Consider the following 18,320-nt stretch of genomic DNA (forward strand, 5'->3'; position numbering starts at 1 on the left):
CAGGAGGCCCAGGACGCTTAGGGTGTCCAAGAAGATAGCAAGAGACGCTGTCAGAGGTAACGTGGGGGTGGGGAGGATAGCGGGAGGGCCTAAGGAGCCCTCATATGGACCTCAGTTTTTATCCCAATTATGACAAATGAGGCCACTCGAGTTCTGAGGAAGGAGTGATCCAACATCTTACTGGGATCATCAGGGCTGCTTAACTGCGAGCAGTGTGTGGGGAGCTGGGGCAATATAAGAGACCAAGCCTCCTGGGATCAGTCCAGAGTATTGGATGATAATAACTTACACGAGGAAAGCAACTGTGGTGATGATGATATGAGTGCAGAATCTGATAATGTGCAGAAAGAGTTACCAGGCCCGAGACTGCTGTCCTTAGAAAGACCTGCCTGCAAGGCTGGCCCTTAGCTGGCACCTGGAAACCTGGATTTGGGAAGGGTTCCCACCACCCCCAGTACTGACGAAACGGCTTGTTGTGCCTAAACTGTACTTCCTTCTCAAAGTCTGGAATTCTGGTATGTGCCAGGCACAGGGTGCCTATGTGGCCAGACACCAGAAAAACCTCTGAGCCCTGAGTCTCTAATGAACTTTCATGGGTAGACGTTTCACACATGCTCTTACAACTCAGTTGGAGGAATTAAAAGTGTCCTGTGTGACTCCACTGGGAAAACACTCTCGGAAACTCGCACCTGGTTTCTTCTGGATTTCACCCTGTGTGACTTTTCCCCTGGCTGACTTCGCTTTGTGCCTTTTCTATAATAAATTGTAGCTGTAGGACTATATGCTGAGTCCTGAGTGTTCTCCCAGCCAATCACTGAACCTGGAGAGATGATGGGAGTCCACACACAGGTATCTTAAAGGAAGAAACAAAGGATTTACTAACGTGCAGCATGAAAGAAAGAAGAGTCATAGATAACTCCTAGGGTTTTGATTTGGGCATTTAGAATAATGGAGTTGCTATTGAGAAGACAGCAAAGGTTTGGGTTCGGATATGCTAGTTTTAAGATCTTTATGCTACATTAAAGTTGAAAGGTTTCCCGTTTCCACATGGCTGTCTTATCTAAAATCTGGTTATCATACCACTGCTTAAAATTCTTCAGAGGGGGGTGCCTGGGTGGCTCAGTCATTAAGCATCTGTCTTTGGCTCAGGTCATGATCCTAGGGTCCTTGGTCCCTGCTCCACAGGAAGCCTGCTTCTCCTTCTCCCACTCCCCCTGTGTTCTCTCTCTGTCAAATAAATAAATCAATAATATAAAAAAAAAAAATTCTTCAGAGGACTTGAGTCCCCAGCATAGCATTCGCCATCTTGCCTATCTCTCATGTCTCCACCCTTCAAATCCCTGATTCCTACCATACCAACTACTCATTCTATGCCTTTGGGCCTTTGTGCGAGCTGCTGTTTTTGCGAGGAATGCTCTTTCCCACCACAGTATCCTTGCTGCTCACCTTCCTAGCAGCAATCCAATTATCAGCTCCTCTGGAAGTCCTTTCCCAGCCTGGGTTACGTACCCTCTTCTCAGTGCTCCTTCATGCTCCCTTCTCTAGGAACTGTGCAAGGACTGTCTTTATTCTACATCCCATACAGTGCCTGATAAGCATCAGAAGGGTAGAATATGTGGTTACTGAATGAATAAATGACTATACCTTGGATTTTAAGGGCCCAAACACAGATAAATCAGACAACTGTACACATAATTCTACAACTTCTTTGACCTGAAGGCCATTCTCATTAAAAAACTGAGATCAGTCTCAGCAGACCATTACTCTAGTTTACATTTCAGGGGCCTGTTCAGAGATAAGTAAACTGCTGAAAATCTCAATGTCTTGCCAGTGTGGAGATGCAATATTATAAAAACCCTTTCGGAGAAACTGCTAAGATGTATCAGGGTATGTCTGGCCCATGACTCCTTAATTGTAACATCTACAACAGAAAACAATTCTGGAAATCTGTGACAATGGCCTTAGAGAGGTATAGTATCCACACAGCTATTACAGCAGTTAACGTCTTCATTATTTTAGACATTATCCCCATAGCTGAAATTGAAAGTATAGCTTTCGTAGGATGAAATATATAATCACTCAGAAAGCTCCATTTCTGGGGCACCTGGCTGGCTCAGTCAGTACAGCATGTGACTCCTGATCTCAGGGTTGAGTTTGAGCTTCACAGTAATCTCTGGGTGCAGAGATCACTTCAAAGAAAAAAGAAGTTCCCATTTCTGAGGCATTTACCAAGATTTTAGTTAACCTGTCAGACTATAAACTCTGTGAACTGTCAACAGAGCAAGCTATTGACAAATATATCACTAAAATAAGTTGCAGTAATAATAAAAGAGCCAGCATTTACTGAGTATTCCTTTTGTGCCAGGCACTGCCCTATATCCTTTTATTTTGTACCAACTTAATTATTTCACACTATAACCTTAAAGTTTGATGCTATAATTAATCCCCACTTCATAAACACATAGAAGCATCAAGAGATAAAAGAACTTTTTGATGGAGATCACAAAGCGAGTTGCTCGGCTATGAAACAAAACACTGGCTCCAGGACCCACATTCTTAATCGTTGCATTATTTACAGCACTGTAAACACAATATTCCTCAAAGTTGGTCTACAGATCACTTGCATTACAGTATCACACCTAAACCATCCCCCAGGGCCGGACATTTCAACAAGCTCTTTAGGGGATTAAGTTTAAGGATTACTGGTTTAGGATTAAAAACACTAAATTTGGAGATAAAAGACAAAGGCCTAAGTCAAGCACTTTTAGAGCCAGTTCCTTTAAAGGCTTTAGTTTCCCCATTTATCACATGAAGGGACTGGATTAGATCATTTCTAAGAAACTTTCAAGATCCACAACAAAAAGCTAAAAGTCTACTTACCCTATTCACTGTGGACGCAAGTGCTTGAAGAACAGCCACTTTGTCCCTAAGAACAAGAACCACAAGTTACCCCATGGCAGGGATTTCCTTACCCACAAAATGAACAAGTGACTGATTCTACTCTCAGTATGGACTGGTCAATAACAAAGTTCAGGTCTCAACTAAAGCCAGCTCTTATTTCTCAAGATCGCTAGAAAAACAAGCTAGAAAACGAGAGACCTGTCCGATGCTTTTGCCTAAAGGTGGGCAGTAATGTTCCTACTATACTCTGCCTACCCTCTCTGGCATGGTCATACCATCTCCAAAGGCCTAGCGATTTCCACCCCTAGCTCATAAAACGATCTATCCTGAGTCTTACCCTTGCCCTAGCCATTTTCCTATGCATTCTTTTTTTAAGATTTTATTTTTAAATAATCTCTATACCCATGTGGGGCTCAAATTCAGGTGCCCCATTTTCCTAGGCATTCTCATTGCACTTTCTGGGCTTCTTTTATCTCAAGTGGTGGCATTTTTTTAAAATGGTGGCTCTTAACTCAGCTACATAGGAGAATAAATCACAAGATGCACTGTGGACTTCCTGAATCAAATACTCCCAAGTTCCACAGAGAACTGTCACATATATTCTTACTGAATTCCCAGAAGACTCCGCTGTACTCTCCTCATTTAGAACCTCTCAACTATATAACCTTTATAAAAATCTCAGGCCAGCTGTCTGCTATGCTATGGGTATGGAGACCCTAACTACCAGAAAAAAAGATTTCACTGAATAGACAAAACCAAGGTAATTTGTTTCTAAATACATTTCTACTTCTATTACATTTTGTGTTTCATTTCCAAAAGTGAGGTAAATTTAATAAACCAAAAGCATTTTTCAAGAAGTTTAATGTAGGGGCGCCTGGGTGGCTCAGTGGGTTAAAGCCTCTGCCTTTGGCTCAGGTCATGATTCCAGGGTCCTGGGATCGAGCCCCGCATCGGGCTCTCTGCTCAGCAGGGAGCCTGCTTCCTCTTCTCTCTCTCTCTCTGCTTCTCTGCCTACTTGTGATCTCTGTCTGTCAAAATAAATAAATAAAATCTTAAAAAAAAAAGTTTAATGTAACATTTATATAAACATAAACCATCTCTAATAGACAAAACATACAGGAAATTTTGTATTACATCAAAACTAAATAATGTCCTGATGTGTATAAAATCCACTGGGTTTTCTATCCTTTTTTTAAAACATTTATGGGGGTGCCTGGGTGGCTCAGTGGGTTAAAGCCTCTGCCTTCAGCTCACGATCCCAGGGTCCTGGGATCAAGCCCCGCATCGGCCTCTCTGCTCAGCGGGGAGTCTGCTTCCCTTCTCTCTCTGCCTGCCTGTCTGCCTACTTGTGATCTCTGTCAAATAAATAAATAAAATCTTTAAAACAAAACAAACCACATTTATGTAATTTCTTCGAGACAAAGACATCCTCACATCTCTTGGCATCCCCTAGAGCTACGTTAGCATGTATGTCCTAGCAAGTCAACATATCTTCCTAACATACTGAACAAATGACAGTAAGATTATGACATTCAGAGTACTCACTAGTTCTCTTTTTAAAAAAGAGTAATTTTAAAAAGCAACCTCAATGGATACATTATCCGTAAAAAACAAATGAGAACATTACAGGTTATGGGGTCATCTTATGCACCTCCCCCACTCCACTGAGTTTGGTATTTGTTTAATTCTCTACACCCTGCCCTACCGACTGAGTTAGCCAGGCTTTGCAAGTTTGGTTTTTGTATTTCCAGAACTTTTCAGGTACTTTCTCTCTCTCTCACACACACAGAGCAGTAAAAAACACAGTCATTCTGAACATTTACTTACATAAATCTGTACTATCCATGTTACTACATATAATCTAGTTAATTCCTTTAAACAATAACCACTTCTCGTTATCCACCTATCTACTTATCTATGGGCATTTAGACTGTCTCAGCTTGTTATTACTCCCAAGTTATAAAAAACACGTTAAGTAGGGACGCCTGGGTGGCTCAGTTGGTTGGACGACTGCCTTCGGCTCGGGTCATGGTCCTGGAGTCCCGGGATCGAGTCCCGCATCGGGCTCCCGGCTCCGCAGGGAGTCTGCTTCTTTCTCTGACCTTCTCCTTGCTCATGCTCTCTCTCACTGTCTCTCTCTCAAATCAATAAATAAAATCTTAAAAAAAAAAAAAAAACACGTAAGTACCTGGATTTATGCAAGTGCTCCCCCAGAACAGCTAATCAATAAGGTATACACATTTTAAATTATGACTCTGTAAACTTTTCTCCAAAGTATTATTCCAATTGAGTGCCTGATCAACAAATGTATCTTGGTATTCATTTCTCCACATCTTCTCTGTCCCAATCTAATATATATTTTTTAAACATGGGGCTTGAACTCACGACCCTGAGATCGAGAGTCAGATATTTAACCAGCTAAGCCACCCAGGTGCCCCTCTAGTAAGTTTTAGTATCTATTTCTTTTAGGACCCAGTTACCAATGCACTGATCATAAATGGACTCCCTGTCATCCCTAAAATCACGATACAATTTAGACTGACGTGTTCACAACACTACCTTTATTTATTTTTTAAAAGATTTTATTTATTTGAGAGAGAGACAGTGAGAGCACGCGAGAGGAGAAGGTCAGAGGGAGAAGCAGACTCCCTGTGGAGCTGGGAGCCCAATGTGGGACTTGATCCAGGGACTCCGGGATCATGACCTGAGCTGAAGGCAGTCACTTAACTAACTGAGCCACCCAGGTGCCCACAACACTGCCTTTATCACATCACATTCACCTATGAAAACTCACAATGACCCTGTATAATTTGTTGACGTCTTCTATGTTACCTGAATGACCTAGGAAATCACACCCTTAAAAGGTGATATCTAAAATAAGGCAACAAGAATTTATAGTCCTTATGGTTCTCCCAGGTCTAAAATCCTAAATTCCTGAGCACAGAATTCATCACTTTCTCTTTAAGGAAAGAAACAGTATTTTTTACTCTATAGGTCACAGGGACTCTGTTGTATGTTATGCCAGTATAACATAAAAGTAGCCACAGACAACATTAGCAAATGAGGATACACTCCAAGACAGTTTTAGTTGACACTGAAATTTGAAGTTCATGTAATTTTCACATGGTCATGAAAGTCTTTTCACTTTTCCCAGGGAGCCTGGGAGGCTCGGGTGGTTAAGCAACTGCCTTCAGCTCAGTTCATGATTCTGGAATCCCAGGATCGCACCTGACATTGGTCTCTCTGCTCAGCAGGGAGTCCGATTCTCCCTCTGACCCTCCCTGCTCATGCGCGAGCGCTCTCTCTCTCTCAAATAAACAAAAAAAAGTCTTTTCACTTTTTTCAAGTGTAAAAAAATGTAAAAACCATTCTTGGTTCCTGGGCTATAAATAATTGGGCCTCAGTTTACTGGCCAATGCTCTCTATCAGATACCTTATTTCCCTTGTTCTGAAAGACCATTTTTCACAGGACTGCCTGCTTGGCCTCTTCTTACCAGCAAATATGTCACGGTCATGTCCCATTCTACCTTACTGTTCTGTGTATCTGTAGGTCTCATACTTTAGGGCTCACAAGAATTACCTACAGGGATATGCATTTTAAACAAAATTCCCTGGTAATTCTTTTTTAAAAGATTTTATTTATTTATTTGACACAGGTGAGAGAGAGAGAGCGCGCTCGCAGCAGAGGGAGAGGAAGAAGCAGGCTCCCCAGTGAGTAAAGAGCTGGATACAGGACTTGATCCCACCACCCTGGGATCATGATCTGAGCTAAAGGCAGATGCTTAACCAACTGAGCCACCCAGGCGTCCTCCCTGGTGATTCTGATTCCAATAAAATAATCTTACTCTTTTAAGGCACAGGTAAATTTCTACATATTCAATATAACGTCCCTTGATTAATGTAATATAATCATTACTAATTTTATCATATCTTGTGTGCCTCCAGCCACATGTGTAAGATTAGTACTTACATAAACTTAAGATTAAGATTTAAAATATGCACGTGAGGGGTGCCTGAGTAGCTCAGTGGGTTAAAGCCTCTGCCTTCACATCCTCCAAATTTTCCCTTTCGTATTCTCTGTAGTACCTTCTTCAGGGACAGAGGCACAGTGGGTTGGTAACGTGCTTTAGACATGAATGCCACAAGAAAGTGCCTCATTCATAGATATAAATCAATTCTCCCAAACTAAATGAAAACAGCTGACCCTTGAATAAGGGGTGCCAACCAACTCTCGTGTCCCCTGCAGAGTCAAAAATCCATGTATAATTTTTGATTCTTCCCAAAATTAACAGCCTATTGACTGAAGGCTTTCTGATAACATGAACAATTGATTAATGCACACTTCATGAACAATTGATTAATGCATACTTTGTATATTAAGTGCGTTACACAAGGTATGCTTTTCCCCCCCGCTAAGATTTTATTTATTTATTTGAGAGAGAGACAGTGAGAGAGAACATGAGAGAGGAGAAGGTCAGAAGGAGAAGCAGACTCCCCATGGAGCTGGGAGCCAGATGCAGGACTCGATCCCAGGATCTGACCTGAGCTGAAGGCAGATGCTTAATCCACTGAGCCACCTAGGCACCCTACAAGGGTATTCTTAAAACAAAGTTAGGCAGAAAAAAATTTTTTAAGACAACCGTAAGAATATTGTACCGTATTTATGGAAAACCATAATGGACCCACACAGTTCAAATCCATGTTATTCAAGGATCAACTGTAACTTATATAAAAAAAAATTTATCCCAGAACTTTAAAAAGAGTGCTCCTTTGAGAGCTGACTATGTGGAAGGCGCTATTCAAATGCTCCTTTATTCCTTTAAGCCTGGTGCTGTCATTATCCACATTTTACTATGGGACAGATTTAGTAAATGGTCTCTGAATAGAGGGATTGTTGGTAATTTTATTTCCTTCTTGCACTAAGCCCACCCATGCCACAACAATTACTTCTATAACTTAAAAAGGTTTTTTCTTTTTTTAAATAGACTTGAGTCTTCAAGTTCTATTTGGAGAAGACCTGGCTTTTTAGAGTCATAAAACGCATTCAAAATCATTACTATAAGAATTCTATGGGAAAGATTCAGTTCTCACATATTCAACAAATGCTGAATACAGCAATTTATTCAAAGGTCTACCTAGTTAGCAAAAAAAGGCTAAACTCTGTCCATACTATTTTATTTTACTTCATTAAAGACTGTAAAGACAGAACTTCTGTCTGGTCTGCCAACCTTCTAAGAACTTTCTTAAATGGGGAAAAAAAAAAAAGTTATTCTAATAATGATGTTCACAATTAACCATTACTTAACATTAACCCAAACTTAGCTCAGAAGATCTCTTAACCCTATGTAAATCTCATGCCCCATTCACTCAGTACTCTCCACCTTCTTCTTTATGTTCTTTTCAACTCCCAAGTTTTTCTCCCACACTGTTTTGTCCTGAGGAATTCTCTCTATCGTTCTTCATGTCATTGGTTCCTTACCTACAAATGTTTTGCCCTCAATCACTTGAATGAACATAGAATACTCACCAAGTTTTCTTTTTTGGAATGACCACTTCTTCAATCCCTTAATTTAAAAATAAACAGAAGTAAATCAGTTTCCCAATACTACTACTACAAATAAGTGCAACGTGTTAACACAAAAATGAAATCATTTCAATATATTTTTACGTACCTGTTACATTAGCTCCTTCAACCTTTGGGACGGTTGCACTTCCAGAATAAAATCTGCAAGAAATAAAATCCCTGAAGTGTACTCATTAATGAAGTTTCCATCTCACCTTCACCTATGTGCATTTGAACCAAATTTCCCAATTGTCATGGATCAAAATAACTGAATGATTCATGTCAACGTACACTGAGAAGACATGGCCTGACAGCAAGTTCAAAACCATTACAAAACAGATACAAGATAAGGACACAATATGGTCAATATTTTTTAGTCAAACAATCTCGTTAAATAAAATCAGGGAAAAAATTTCAATAGCACTTGAACCACTTGAAGTAGCAGATTTGAAACATAAGGGACTTTCAACTTTGTTAATCTTGACTGAGGTCAAGAGGGATAATTTAATGAGCTCCTGATTTTATATGAATATCACCCTAATGATGATAAGCAATTATGATAAATTATTAAGCTAAGATCACAAGGCTTTCATCCCATGTCACTCAACAATCAGTAATTTGCCAAATATGTATGTGCTAATTTAAACTTGAGACTGCTGATATTTTTATCCAAAATACAGAGTCACTGACCCATGACTAAGTTTTAAAATGTTCTGATAACACTAAGAAATACAATCAAAATAGCACACAGTCATGTGCATTATTATTTTATGTATTCCCTTCCTACACGGCATTGGTACCATTCCTAAAATTGCCAGAACGTGATTAGATATAAAATTCACTTCCTCTATTGGCATCTGGTCTCAGGCATCATTTTAAAACGATACTTTACTGCTAAGAATCAACTTTAGAGAGGGATCAACTCTTTCAAATCACACTATTTGTCTCTCCTGACATTAGGATATGAACACTGCTGTCTTGTGGGTAAATGCAGTGGGAGAGATGCTTGCTGTCGGGCAAAGGAAATGAGTAGAAAAATGTCAACAATGGCACTACCAGGAAAAGGACCGGGATAGACAACAGCATTAAGGCTTCTAGAGTATCAGGTGAAGCACTTTCTCCTTTTTTGATAAGTTGCCTGCAAGTATCACATATAAGACTATACCTCAAGCTACACAGCTCACTTACTCCTCACCACTTTTTGGACAATTATTACAAGCTGCAGTCTACAAAAGAGAAAATCTATTAACCAACTAAAAAATTGGCAAACGTCGAATCCGAAATTGGGGTTTTCCCAACTTTTATTTTTTTTAAGATTTTTATTTATTTATTTGACAGACAGAGATCACAAGTAGGCAGAGAGGCAGGCAGAGAGAGAGGAAAGGAAGCAGGCTCCCCGCTGAGCAGAGAGTCCCATGTGGGGCTCCATCCCAGGACCCGGGGATCATGACCTGAGCTGAAGGCAGAGGCTTTAACCCACTGAGCCACCCAGGTGTCCCCCCAACTTTTCATTACAAACTACTGACACTACTTCCACACCACCACTGTTTGTAATTAGTGAAAAAGTTAAATAATACATACTCTCAGGTGTGAAAATCACAGCAATCCAAAGGCTGTGCTCCAATCTTTTACACTTCCTTGTTTTTGTGAAGCCCTGAATAATTTCTTTGGCCCACCATCCCGAAAATATCCAGCACACACTGGCCCTCATAAGCTGTCCTTAATTTGGGAAAATCTTCAGAGTTCCCCGTTTGATAAAGATGAGTAAGGACGCATACTTTTCTATTTTTAAAAACTTGGGACGGGGTTGCTAGCAGCCACATCCACTAAAACGCAAGCTCCACGAGAGCAGGATCCTAATATTGCCGACAGTTCTTAATTCTAGGACTAACCAGCCACCCAATAAGTGACGTCCTAACAAACGAGTTTCAAGCCCTTTTTCCAGGACTCCAGGTCCGAGTGTTGAGTTAAGCACGCGGCCGCGAAATTGCGCATGCGCGTCTCACTCCACTGTACCTAGCTCCCCAGCTCTCGTCCTCCCACACAACGGACGAGGTTAGCTAAGAGGTCTTTCTCTTGGGTTCTCCATGCGTGTCTTACCTGCAGTTAGGGGGCTGTCCACACGGACCTGCCCGCTGACCCGTCAGGGTCAGACAAACCTTGCAGCGGAAGCGCAGCAATCGTCTAGCCGCGACCGCCGCCATCTTTGGCTTCTTCGCGAAGCATGCTGGGAAAGCGTGACCTCGACCTTCAGGATCACCAAGAGGGGGCGGGGAATAGTTTGGCTATTGGCTGAGACAGAACAAGACAAAAGCGGTCAAGAATTAGGAGGTTAAAAAAGCTCATGGTTTGAAAGACTTTGTTACGGAAGTTAAAGACTCAAAACGCCCCGTCTGCCTCGAAGAAATTTTCCGGAACTATTATTTCAGCGGTTTATATGTCTTCGACATTTTCAAAATAAGAGGGAGATCGAAAGTCGTCAAATTACTCCCCCCCCTACAGTGAAAGTGGTCTCGTCCACGTAAATCTCTAACCAGCGAGCTTTTCTCGCGCGCAAGCGCATTTTAAATCACATGGTGGCTGCCGGCTTGAAGCGGAGTTAAGTTGCGGGTGTTGATTGGAATCTCTCTCTGGGTGTCAGAACTCGAAAATTACCTGGAAGATGTTGGGCTCAAAGAACATGCCCTGGCGGAGGCTGCAGGGCATTTCCTTCGGGATGTATTCGGCGGAAGAACTCAAGTAAGGAATTGGTGGGAAGCATGCCGAGCCTGCATGTTGAGGTCGGCGCTGTAAACTACAGTTCCCAAAAGGTCTTGCGCTCAGTTTATCCTCTGAGTTAGTGGTTGTCTGGCGCGTGGCCTTTTGGGATCCGTAGTTCCAGAAACGTCTTGGTTTGGCGTGGACTCCCTAGAACCCGGTGGTCTAGGTTAGAGTTTGCGGGGGCAACCAGGTTGCAACATTAGCGTCCATCAGTTTCTTTGGTAATTAACCAGCGTTTGTGGAGTGGCAACGACCCTGAGGTGGTTAATTAAACACATAATCAAAATGGTTATCCTTCAAGACTCGTTGAAAGCGACAACTTCTCTTTGCTAGGACCCTCTATATTCTTTGCCTAGTTAGTAAATCAAGGGGACTCTCTTAAATCCTCATTTTGATAACCGTAACATTTGGCGGTCTTGACCACACCCTCGGAACTCTATTTATTTGCGGGAGCTTAACTGTTTGCAAGTTCTTTTATTTCTGTGACAAAAAGCGTGACATCTAATAGGTACAGGGTTTCTCTTAGTGGGGATGAAAATACTGTTAATACACTGGTGATAATTGTACAACTCTAGATAGGCTAAAAACCATTGAGTGTGCACTTTAAAAAGATGAATTGTGTAGTGAGTTACATCTCAACGAAGCTGTTAAAGAATTTTTAAACCTTTAATGTGAAAAATAACAAAAGCCAAATCATAAACTGGGAAAAGTATTTGACACCGTTATAGTAAAAGATTAATGTCCTTATGTGTGAGGGACACATGCAGTACAGTAACGAAAGCATTAAGATTTCAATTCGAAATAAGTAAAGGACTAAAACAACTTGAAATAATTATAATAAAAATTAAAGTGATAGTGGAGTAGCATTTTTCCACCTGAAATTTGGAAAGATTTTTTTTTTTTTTTTTTAAGTGGGCTCCATGCCCAACATGGGGCTTGAACTCAGGACCTTGAGATCAGGAGTCACCTGCTGTACTGACTGAGCCAGCTAGGAGCCCCTGGAAAGATTTTTAAGTGCTAAGAATCAGTGCTAATAAAGACAGGCAATCTACTATTAGCCCACTTTTTCTAGAATGCAAGGTTGCAGAATATATCAGGAGTTTTAAAACATTTTGCACCCTTTGATTCAGGGATTCCACTCCACTGAGAAAATAATTATATTTTTAGGACATAGTCAGGTTTGAAGTATCCAGTGCAAAATCCTATGCAGATAGGTTTCATAAGCCCATTTAAAATAGAGTTTGGTTAAATGAATTCTTAATTGCCACATAATGAAAGATTTTATAACTCTTAAGAATTATGTTTCCAAGCCAAACTATGGAAAGAACCTAGATGTCCATCAACAGATGAATGGATAAAGAAGATGTGGTATATATACACAATGGAATACTATGCAGCCATCAAAAGAAATGAAATCTTGTCATTTGCGACGACGTGGATGGAACTAGAGGGTATCATGCTTAGCGAAATAAGTCAATCAGAGAAAGACAACTATCATATGATTTCCCTGATATGAGGAAGTGGAGACGCAACATGGGGGGTTAAGGGGGTAGGAGAAGAATAAATGAAACAAGATGGCATTGGGAGGGAGACAAACCATAAGTGACTCTTAATCTCACAAAACAAACTGAGGGTTGCTGGGGGGAGGGGGGTTGGAAGAAGGGTGGTGGGGTTCTGGACATTGGGGAGGGTATGTGCTATGGTGAGTGCTGTGAAGTGTGTAAACCTGGCGATTCACAGATCTGTACCCCTGGGGATAAAAATATATGTTTATAAAAAATAAAAAAAATTAAAAATTTAAATTAAAAAAAAAAGAATTATGTTTTCAAAGAATTTTAGTGACATAAAAACACTCATTTACTGCTAAATGAAAATAGACAAATGCAATGCTAAAAATACCAAATGATCCCAGTTATCTTTCTAAAAATATATCCATAGAGCTATGTCTATGAATGTTATCAGTGTTTTTTTTCTAGGTTGTAAGATTTGGATAATTGTCTTTATTTCCAAAGTAAAAAAAAAAAAACAACAACACAAAAACTTAAAAAGCAAATTTGGCATGAATATACTTTGGTAAAAGTAGTTAGGTGTCCTATGGGAGCCCCCTTTAAACCAAACATAAGATACTGTAATGAAACTTTTAGTGAAACAGGTTACACTTCTCAAAGTTTTGCACATTTGTGTTTAACGTCAGTTTACTATTTCTGCATGTAGGGATTATTGGGTTATTTTTTCTTTATTGAACTATGTGGGTTTTGGATTTAAGTATGGTCCATATCCTGCCTCTGTCCTCCCTGTAATCTTGGCTGTGTTACCTGGATTAAATCGCTTAACTGTTCCAACCCCCAGTTTCCTCCTCAGAAAAATGCGTATAGTGATGGCCTCTCGGAGGGTTAAAGTCAGTCTAAATGTTGCTTGTAAAGCATGTAACCTGTGTAGGTGCTTGACTATTTATAAACAGTCTCCATTGTACTCAATACAAGATTTGCACTAAACCTCTATTTAAATATTTTACCACTCCTATCTGTTAAGCACGTATCTTTCCAGCAGCTCTTGTATGCAGACTCTGCTAAGTGTTGAGCTGCAGGGGTGAGCAAGGCATACACAGATGCTACAGGCTCAAGTTGTCAGCATGTCTGAGGAAACTAACATGAAATCATCATTTAACTCCGAAGCACCAAAGAAGAAACATCCGAGAATTTGTGTAACCTAGTTTCCCCTTGATTTTTCTTTCACCTCCTTAGGAAATTGAGTGTTAAGTCCATTACGAACCCTCGTTACCTGGACAGCCTGGGGAACCCATCGGTGAATGGCCTGTACGATTTAGCTTTGGGCCCTGCAGATTCCAAAGAGGTGTGCTCCACTTGCGTGCAGGACTTCAACAGCTGCTCTGGCCACCTGGGCCACATTGACCTTCCGCTCACGGTGTACAACCCTCTCCTCTTTGATGTACGTTCTGGCCTGGGCTCTCTGTACGTGTGGGGTCTTGGGGCTGCTGGTGGGTTTTGTGAGTGCCACCCCTGGCCTCACTACAGTTGTCCAAGGAGGTTAGCTCTAGGCATGGAGTTAAAGTGCTCTCTACTGTGAGCTTTAAAATCTTGAGCAGGGGCACCTGGGTGGCTCAGTCGTTAAGTGTCTGCCTTTGGTTTGGGTAATGATCCCAGGGTGCTGGGATCGAGCCCCACATCGGTCTCCCTGCTCGGCGGGGAGTCTGCTTTTCCCTCTCCCACTCCCGCTGGTTGTGTTCCCTCTCTCGCTGTCTCACTCTGTGTCTAATAAATAAATAAATAAAATCTTTAAAATAAAATAAGATCTGGAGGAGCCAAATCCAGTAAATTCAACTTGGCCTATAGACCTAACTGAATGAATATCCATTTGATTCCAGTTGAGAAGAGCCACAGCTTGGTTCTGTTCACATAGGAAAAAAGCATTGGAATTCATCCCCTACACCTTAGATTTCAGGGGCTTCATGCCCTTCAGAAATCTAGGCAAAGCCTTCCTGACAAGAGAAGGACTTCCGGAGTTCTCCAAGCCTTCCCTGAGCTCTTCTGGTGGATTTGTAGGTTTTTGCTTGGTTGCAAGAGGAGCAAAGCCCAAAAGGGCAGACCGTGAACTAAGAATGAGGGTCCTGTCTACAGTCTTACTTGTGTATTTTCAGCTTTTCTGTCACTTAACCTAGCCTCCATGATGACAGTGTTTGTGATATTTATCTGTTAACGGTGTTGAGAAAAGAATTGTCTTAAATACGGTGTTTAGTTACATACCAAATATTTAACTAAACTTGAGTTGGGGCTAGAACTCACAACCCTCAGATCAAGAGTTGCATGCTCTACCAACTGAGCCAGCCAGGTGCCCCTTAATTATTAAATATTTTATTTTTTTTTATTTCATATATTTTTAAAGATTTTATTTATTTATTTGACAGAGAGAGAGATCACAAGTAGGCAGAGAGGCAGGCAGAGAGAGGGGGGAAAGCAGGCTCCCCGCTGAGCAGAGAGCCCGATGCGGGGCTTGATCCCAGGACCCTGAGATCATGATCTGAGCCGAAGGCAGAGGCTTAAACCACTGAACCATCCAGGTGCCCCTATTAAATATTTTAAATTAAATATTTAAATACTAAAATTAGTATCTGGTACTTAGTTAAATAAAATGGGAGTAACTCCCTGCCTCAGACCCAGAGTAAATTTCAACTTTTAAAGGATTAAAATGAAACGATAAGAAGAAATACACAGGAATATTTATCTAGTTCGTAGAGTCACAGAGACCTTTCCTGGTGTATCAGGGAAAATGGAATTTTTTTTTTTAAGATTTTATTTATTTAGAGAGTGTGTGCCCGCATATGAGCCAAGAGAGGGGACGAGAATCTTGATCAGGCTCCCCGCTGAGCACAGAGGCCTACATGGGGCTAGATCCCATGACCCTGAGATCATGACCTGAGCCAAAATCAAGCGTTGGACCCTTAACTGACTGAGCCACCCAGGTACCCTGGAAGTGGAATTCTCAAAGGAATAAACTGGCTACATAAAAACAAAAATCTTAAATACATTGAAAATTACCTTGATTATTCTGTCTCTCTCTAATTATCTTGCCCTTTTTTTCCCTTTCTTCAGAAACTCTACCTGCTGCTCCGGGGCTCCTGTTTAAACTGTCACATGCTGACCTGCCCCCGTGCTGTGATTCACCTCTTAGTGTGCCAGCTGCGAGTTCTGGAAGTGGGTGCCCTACAGGCAGTCTACGAGCTTGAGAGAATTCTGAACAGGGTAGGTGGGTGCTGACTGGCATGGAACCCAGACGAGCCAAAGCAGTGAAAACAGGCCTCTTTGTGTGTTGTCCCCAGGCCTGTCATCCTGATAGTCACCAGAATGCTTGATTTTTACGTCTTACAACTATGTACCAATAGCTCAGTATGAAAACACGAAGCCATAAGAGAAATTGAAGAAATGTTAACAAAAACAACACTGAAATACCATTTTACCTATCAGTGAGTTTTTTTTTTTCTGGACGTAGGAGCCAAGGGAGGCTTATGCATTGCTTTGGTTTGTTACATTTCTTTGGTCTTTTTTGATGCGGAAAATTGTTTTTCATGGTATTGACTTTTTTGAAGACTCAAAGCCAGTTGTCTTGTAGGACTTCTCACGTTCAGGATTTGTCTGACTATTCCCTCACTAGATTCATGTTTTGGTAAGAATGTAGCCTATACCGTGTGAGCTATACTGTATGGTATCATTTCAGGAGGCCCAGGCTGCCAGCTGATTTTATTATTGGTAATGCTAAGAGTGTGGTTACGTGGATAAGATGGGGACCACCAAATCTATCACAGAGACATTTTTCTCTTTGCAATACAAAATTCCTTGAGATTTTCTGGTGCTAGTATTAAGTGTCTTATGTAAGATTCATTTTCTGTTTGTAGATCAAAATAGGAGTGATTTTTGTGTATTGATTTGTGTCGAAAACAACATAACAAACGTGTCATTAATTCTAATGCTTTACCTATAGATTCTTGTTGATTTTCAACACCATTTTTATCATCTGTGACTAATGGCAGTTTTGTTTCTTTTCAATCCTTATATGTTCTGTTTCTTTTTCTTACCTTATTTTGGTGTCTAGGATCTACATTACTCTGTTGAAGAGATAGCGGGCATCCTTTTCTTATTTCTTGTCACAAGGGGAACCTTTCACCTTTCCTTTCGATTTCCCTTTCCTGAGTAATTTAGTCTTATAAAAGACATTAGGTGGACAGAGCCAATAGGATTCTACACAGAGGTGTAGCCTTAGGTGGGTTGTCAGAGCCCAAGAAAGAGGAGAACACCCCTGCATGTGTGGGCAGCCCAGCATGAATGTCAGAGCTCACGTAAGATGAGGAAACTTCATTTAGGGATAAGAGCTCAGCATAGGGGGTGGGTGCCCAAGTCAACTGAGAGGGAGCCATGCATGGGAGAGGTAGCAGTGATGGGAGAGAGGTTACATACAGGGAGGGGACTGATCCAGTAAGTCTTAATTTTAAGGATAAGGCAAGCCAGATTTCACACTATTAGAGAAGGGAGTTACAAAAACGTGGAAGAGAAAAGATCCAGAATTAATTCTATGGTGTTGGACTGGAATTAGAAGTTTGGTACATATACATAAGCATATGTGGTTTCCAGGGAACAGAGCCAAAAAAATAAACTCAAAGTCAAATTTGCCCAAGGGGGAGGGAGAAAGAGAGAGAGGAGGATCTTCTTAAAACTTTACTCAGAGTAAATTTTATTTTTCTAGGTATTTTTCTAGTCCATTTCATGGAAACTTTCAGATTTGTTGACATAAGATTCATGATGCTTACTACCTTAACATTTTTTTTTTTTGTAAAATATACACAGAAGCACATTAATCCTATAGTCTAGGAAAGTTACAAAGTAACCATCACCCATATAGTCACCTTCATTGTCAAGATAGTGTCCAAATCCCAAGAAACCCTGTCTCTTTCCCCTGTCCTTGTGTATTTATTTTTGACCAATGTTTTGGGTGTTTTTAATCATTACTTAGGAATACTTAGTTCTCAGTGGGAGTAATGTGAGGCCTAGGATGTTACTGCCGTCCTCCAGAGAGGATCAGAAGTCTGGCAGTGCCTTCTGCAGGGGAGCATAACCACACTGTGGGCCACCCTGGAGCCCCGCCACGCTACAGCCCTGCATCAGAGCAAACATGACCCCCATGGGGTTTGACCTCCTAGCTTCTTGGCTCCCCTTCAGTTCCATCTGCCTGTTCCTCACTGTCCTGTCAGCTCTTCGGAGCTTTAAAGTATTTTTTAGTGTTGCAGCTTATCTTGGTTCTTGACAGCTTTAGGTTTGGTCTGAATAACTTTGCTCACCATTGTCAGAAGCAAGATATTTTTTTTTTTAATTTTATTTTTTATAAACATATATTTTTTCCCCAGGGGTACAGGTCTGTGAATCGCCAGGTTTACACACTTCACCGCACTCACCATAGCACATACCCTCCCTAATGCCCATAATAACCCCCCCCCCCCCCCACCCCCCCTCCCCCCAGCAACCCTCAGTTTGTTTTGTGAGATTAAGAGTCATTTATGGTTTATCTCCCTCCCAATCCCATCTTGCTT

The 18,320-nt window shown here is 41.1% G+C and overlaps 2 protein-coding genes across 4 annotated transcripts in view; one reads left to right on the forward strand and one right to left on the reverse strand.

Moving 5' to 3' along the window:
• The window catches only part of PTCD3 (pentatricopeptide repeat domain 3), a 31,323-nt gene extending 20,645 nt beyond the window's left edge, over window positions 1–10,678 (reverse strand). Inside the window, exons 1-4 of one of the 3 annotated variants that reach the window (XM_032880639.1) lie at window positions 10,565–10,678; window positions 8,574–8,626; window positions 8,429–8,465; window positions 2,881–2,926 (exon numbers count right to left, since the gene is read on the reverse strand). In XM_032880639.1, the coding sequence (XP_032736530.1) occupies window positions 2,881–2,926; window positions 8,429–8,465; window positions 8,574–8,626; window positions 10,565–10,668 (240 nt within the window). In that variant the 5' untranslated portion in view covers window positions 10,669–10,678. Of the gene's footprint in view, window positions 1–289; window positions 900–2,880; window positions 2,927–8,428; window positions 8,466–8,573; window positions 8,627–10,564 lie in introns of those variants that run through there. The other 2 variants (XM_032880637.1, XM_032880640.1) reach the window with 2 other exon arrangements.
• Window positions 10,679–11,004: 326 nt separating this feature from the next.
• Window positions 11,005–18,320, forward strand: part of POLR1A (RNA polymerase I subunit A) — a 78,532-nt gene continuing 71,216 nt past the window's right edge. The window contains exons 1-3 of the mRNA XM_032880642.1: window positions 11,005–11,203; window positions 13,969–14,173; window positions 15,835–15,984. Of these exons, the coding sequence (XP_032736533.1) occupies window positions 11,127–11,203; window positions 13,969–14,173; window positions 15,835–15,984 (432 nt within the window). The 5' untranslated portion in view covers window positions 11,005–11,126. The remainder of the gene's footprint in view (window positions 11,204–13,968; window positions 14,174–15,834; window positions 15,985–18,320) is intronic.

The sequence above is a fragment of the Lontra canadensis genome, unplaced genomic scaffold (genome assembly GCF_010015895.1).
Source record: "Lontra canadensis isolate GAN:19392208 unplaced genomic scaffold, GSC_riverotter_1.0 scaffold71, whole genome shotgun sequence".
NCBI lineage: Eukaryota > Metazoa > Chordata > Mammalia > Carnivora > Mustelidae > Lontra > Lontra canadensis.